This window comes from Dipteris shenzhenensis, chromosome 5, assembly GCF_047967505.1.
Source record: "Dipteris shenzhenensis isolate YYH24624 ecotype China chromosome 5, Dip_SZ_1.0, whole genome shotgun sequence".
Taxonomy (NCBI): Eukaryota; Viridiplantae; Streptophyta; class Polypodiopsida; order Gleicheniales; family Dipteridaceae; genus Dipteris; species Dipteris shenzhenensis.
The window spans coordinates 18,604,644-18,609,589 of record NC_141600.1 but is presented as its reverse complement, the minus strand read 5'-3'; the positions used below and the strand labels follow the sequence as shown (position 1 = coordinate 18,609,589).

The 4,946-nt window shown below is 44.5% G+C and overlaps 1 protein-coding gene across 1 annotated transcript; it reads left to right on the top strand.

Moving 5' to 3' along the window:
• The first annotated feature begins 2,125 nt into the window (after window positions 1-2,125).
• Window positions 2,126-4,643, top strand: LOC147901706 (sugar transport protein MST4-like). Its single transcript, XM_087374472.1, has 4 exons — window positions 2,126-2,526; window positions 2,617-2,948; window positions 3,057-3,683; window positions 3,782-4,643. Exons 1-4 carry the CDS (start codon window positions 2,385-2,387, stop codon window positions 4,259-4,261), a joined length of 1,581 nt encoding a protein of 526 aa, XP_087230598.1. The 5' UTR covers window positions 2,126-2,384; the 3' UTR covers window positions 4,262-4,643.
• The last annotated feature ends 303 nt before the right edge of the window (window positions 4,644-4,946 follow it).

Here is a 4,946-nt window from a genome sequence, read left to right as displayed (position 1 = left end):
CAACTCTACCTAGGATTCTGATGCCTCCTTAAAATGGCCGGCCTTTTGACAAATCGACCTATTTTGTAGTATAATGCAACACAATCCACACCCGACCCCTTCACAACAAGCAACTCCAATGTTTTGGACTCCTTGTCTTTCACAAGATCAAAGTATATTTTTGCAATTTTTGAAAATTTCCTTACTAGAGCTATACATGTAAATTTCATCTCTTCTAACTTGAACCGAATCTCCTCGAGCAACAGAATTTTCATATAGATGGCATTCCTTTGCTTTACTAGTGGGAAAGGATACAGAAACATAGTGAAATCCATCGGTTGTGCACATGTATTTCATCTCTTAGAGGATTTTCGTACAAATGGCATTCCTTTTGCAAAACGATACGGAAACAAAGCAACTCCATGACTTGCCACCGGTTGTGCACCAGGTATGTATCAAGAATATGTTAAGAAAGCGCATTAAAGGACATTTTCAACATGAGCTCTCTCTCTCTCTCTCTCTCTCTCTCTCTCTCTCTCTCTCTCTCTCTCTCTCTCTCTCTCTCTCTCTCTCTCTTCGACTACAAGTTTTGATTCTGACCATTGGATCAAAAATCTTCGGTAAATCAAAAACCTTTTTTTTTTTTTTTGCGAAGAGAGAAGATTTTGTTATTAAGAAAATAGGAATAGTATAGTCAAATCTCAAGTAGCGTCTTTCAACGCTCTATAATCAATCTTTAAGTCATTGGAGTAAAATCTGAGTACTTCCGAAAATGGCTCTTGCACCTTTGGATAAAAATCCTAAGGTAGTTTTTGCTGACGAAAAATTACGTCATTACGAGTTTGCCAAATGTATTGAAGCAAGGCTGCCCGAAGAAGAATCCACACCTGCACTTGATAGACCGTCATGGTGCTCTTGTCACCACGAAAAGCTACTTTCCATTGAAAAGGAACACAGATTTGAGCTTTGGCAAACCAACTATGAACACGTCCCGATATAGCCTTAGTGATAAGACAACTCCAGAAAAGATGAAAGTGAGATTTCATACAGATCTTGCAAAGAGGACAGATCTTCCCATTACATAATCTATCTTTGGTTGGCAATTTGCAAATTAGAACTCACCATAACATAAAATTGTATTTGGTGGAAGTAGTAGCCGACCATACTCTACGCAACCTCATTGCCCAAATGCCAAGTAAAAGCAATCCTCACCAGTGTAGATTGAACAAAGTTGCTTTTGTCCCCCTTTGCTGTCAAAATTCACTAGTCTGATATACTTTCAAGGTTGTTTGCTTCATGGCACTCCGGTTTGAAGGACAACGATCGGAAAGGTGCACAAAGATTTGTTGTTGCAGATAGTTCACTTGGTCTGAATATATGGGTTAGTCGATGGGCTTACAATAATCATGTAGCGCCTATATTCAACTACATCCAAGGATGACCCACCGCCTATGCACCCATGGATTGGTGAGATGGATTGATTTATGGGATCGTGGAAGATGCAGGTGGATGGATTGCAAGAGTATCGCTGCTCGGTTTCATTTGACAACTTGGGAGTGTAAATAAAAAACTTTACATTCCTCATTAACCAACTACTTAATACATGAAAATTGAAATAACTCCAAAAGGCTCCTGTACATACCTCTCTCACCTCCATCGAATCATAAACACGAAAACCCAATAAAACACCTGCCACATCGGTACTTGCATGCGCCATACATCCATTGCTCGTTGACAGCCGGAAATCAACGCCGATCGACAAGTACGGGGCAAGCGGCCGCTATAGGGAGCAATTCCGTTAGGCCGGCAACCGGTTTCACCGGTTTCCAACCCTCTAGGATTCCCTACTCCTTCCACATAGCCATCTACATTCGTGTTCCATCTCCACCTCCTCGTTCCACCTTCCATCCCTATCCCTTACCCGACACCCGTCCATCAGTGGTTCGTGTAGGCCGTCATTACACAGTTGACATCACGTGAAGTTTTTCTCTTCCCCCGTCCATCTCTCGTCCTTTTCTGAATTTGAGGCAATGCCCACCTCCTCCGGCTACCTGCAACCCATCCACGTTTCTTGCAGCTTGTCTTTAGAACCTGTCAATTCTATAAAGGTTGTCATCAAGCTTCCTATCTCTTTCCAGCAGTCCTTGCAGTCTCCTCAGTTAACGCTTTCCTCGCTTTGGCCCTTCCAATCACTGAACTTGCGTTTCCAAACACTACCCAGCGTGGGATTATCGATTCTTTCGTCCTTCCATCATCTCCTCATCTACGTCGAGTGGTCATATCTCCCTTAGCATCATTCTTGTACATCTGCTCACATGAATCTCTCTGCCTCCTAGACTACACAAGCTTTGTCTCCCTTCCACTTCGTATCCCGTAGCGACCTTGCACAGCCCGAGTTTCCAACTATGGCTGGCGGAGCATTCACAGCCCCAGCTCCCGGAGGTAGAGCAGATCGTTATGAAGGGAAGATCACCGTCTATGTTATCATCACCTGTATCATAGCAGCTACCGGTGGACTCATGTTCGGCTACGATGTGGGCATTTCTGGTACCGTCTCTTTGGGCTTTGCTCTCCCTCAATGTTTCCCTCTACTCAAGATTTTGCTGCTTTCATCTAACAACAATAACGCACCTGTAGGTGGAGTCACTTCTATGGATGATTTCTTGGCCAGATTCTTCCCTGTGGTGGAGGCCAACAAGAAGAAGATTAGTGCTACTTCCAACGGCGACGCCTATTGCCAATACAACAATCAGTCGCTCCAGCTGTTCACGTCTTCCCTGTATTTAGCGGCTCTCATCGCAACCTTCTTCGCTTCTGTCGTGACCAGAAGGTTTGGCCGCAAAACGACCATGCTGATTGCAGGTCTCTTCTTCGATTTGGGAGTCATTTTCAATGCCGCCGCGCAGGAATTAGGCATGCTCATCGTCGGCAGAATACTGCTCGGGTGTGGGGTTGGATTTGCAAATCAGGTGAGCCCTTTTACCTTTTAACATCCGGATCATCTGCACCGCATTTTCCGCTGTCCATACCTCGCGCGAGCTTGAATCTTCAATAACATACCAACCTGTTCCTTGCAGGCCGTACCGCTCTTCTTATCAGAGATTGCTCCAACTCACCTGCGTGGTGCTTTGAACATTCTCTTCCAACTGAATGTTACTATCGGGATCCTCTTTGCAAACCTAGTGAACTATGGAACATTGAGGATAAGACCTTGGGGTTGGCGTGTTTCATTAGGTATTGCGGGTGTTCCTGCGTTGTGCCTGACTCTGGGGAGCTTGGTTGTAGTTGAGACACCCAACAGCTTGGTGGAAAGAGGCCAGCTGGATAAGGCAAGAGGAATTTTAAGGAAGATCCGAGGCACAGATAACGTTGAAGCGGAGTTCGAAGACCTCTTGGAAGCAAGTAGAATTGCACAAGGAGTGAAACATCCCTTTAGAAATCTGGTTCAACGCAGGAACAGGCCACAGTTGGTAATAACAATTGCTCTCCAGATTTTCCAGCAATTCACAGGCATAAATGCAATCATGTTTTACGCCCCGGTTCTTTTCCAAACACTGGGTTTCAAGAACGATGCATCTCTGTATTCTGCTGTAATCACAGGAGCTGTGAATGTGCTATCCACGGTAGTGTCAATTTACTCGGTAGATAAGCTAGGACGCAGACTCCTGCTACTCGAAGCATGCGTGCAGATGTTTTTATCTCAGGTACGTGACCTTATTTGCGGTGGACGCCATCCTTCGTTGCATTTGGTTTCATTCCAAATCAGGCAATCCTGTCTTACGAAAATTGTGCATGGCTGCAGGTGGCAATTGGGATTCTTCTAGGCGTTGGGCTTCACAACAACGGCACACTTTCGCATGGACTGGCCATTGTCATAGTCCTGCTTGTGTGCGTCTTTGTTTCCGCCTTTGCTTGGTCTTGGGGACCCTTAGGCTGGCTCATCCCCAGTGAAATTTTCCCGCTGGAGACGCGTTCATCTGGCCAGAGTGTCACAGTCTGCGTAAACATGCTCTTCACGTTTGTGATCGCCCAGGCTTTTCTGTCGATGCTCTGCCGCTTCAAATACGGCATCTTCTTATTCTTTGCGGGCTGGGTCGCCATTATGGGCGCGTTCACGCTCCTCTTCATCCCAGAAACCAAGAACATCCCCATCGAAGAGATGGCAATGGTATGGAGGAAACACTGGTTTTGGAAGATGATTGTACCCAGCGTTCCCGAAATGGACGAAGGATCGATGGAGATGAATGGTGTGAAGGTCGTTCCTAACAAAGGCGAGCAATAGATAGATTGCAAAGATTTTGCTGTGGGCCGCCACAAGCACCTGATTGATGATGGGCATGCTTGTGAGGCTTTCTCTTGGCAAATGCTAATGCCATGTAAAGTGCTTGCCATATAATAGTGCTTGAAATCTAAGTCACTACACTAAAGATTTGCTTGAAATCTCACTCATTAGAGATGACCACGTCCGGTTGTCCATCAAGTACGCCAATCATGCCATAGCCTCTTGCCGCCAATCGGTGGCATGAGGCTAATAGTACACATCAGTGACTCAGTCCTCGTCTTTTTTATTGAATCAATTTTGTACACGTAGATAGGCTCTTATCATCATTCTTACATAAATTTTGCAAGTCCTAGGTTTCATTCTGGAATTTATAGATTATTCTTCTTATGTTGTGTAAGCGTGTTCACTTCCCATACAATTTTTAAAAAATGTGACTCAAAATTTTCTCTTAAAATTATTCATGAGGTTGGTTGCATAACAAGAGAGTTATAGCTCATGCAAGGTCTTAAGGGTTTGATGTGATTTTTGGTTATTTATGGGAATTGTTCGAGTGGGGATTTAAAGGTGAGTGGGTTTAAAGGCAAAATTATTTAGCATGAGACTAGGCTTAGTCATTGGGGTTTTAGAATAGCCTTCTTAGGTTTTTAGGATATTGTTTAGGATGGCGTTTTCTATGGCTCTCCGC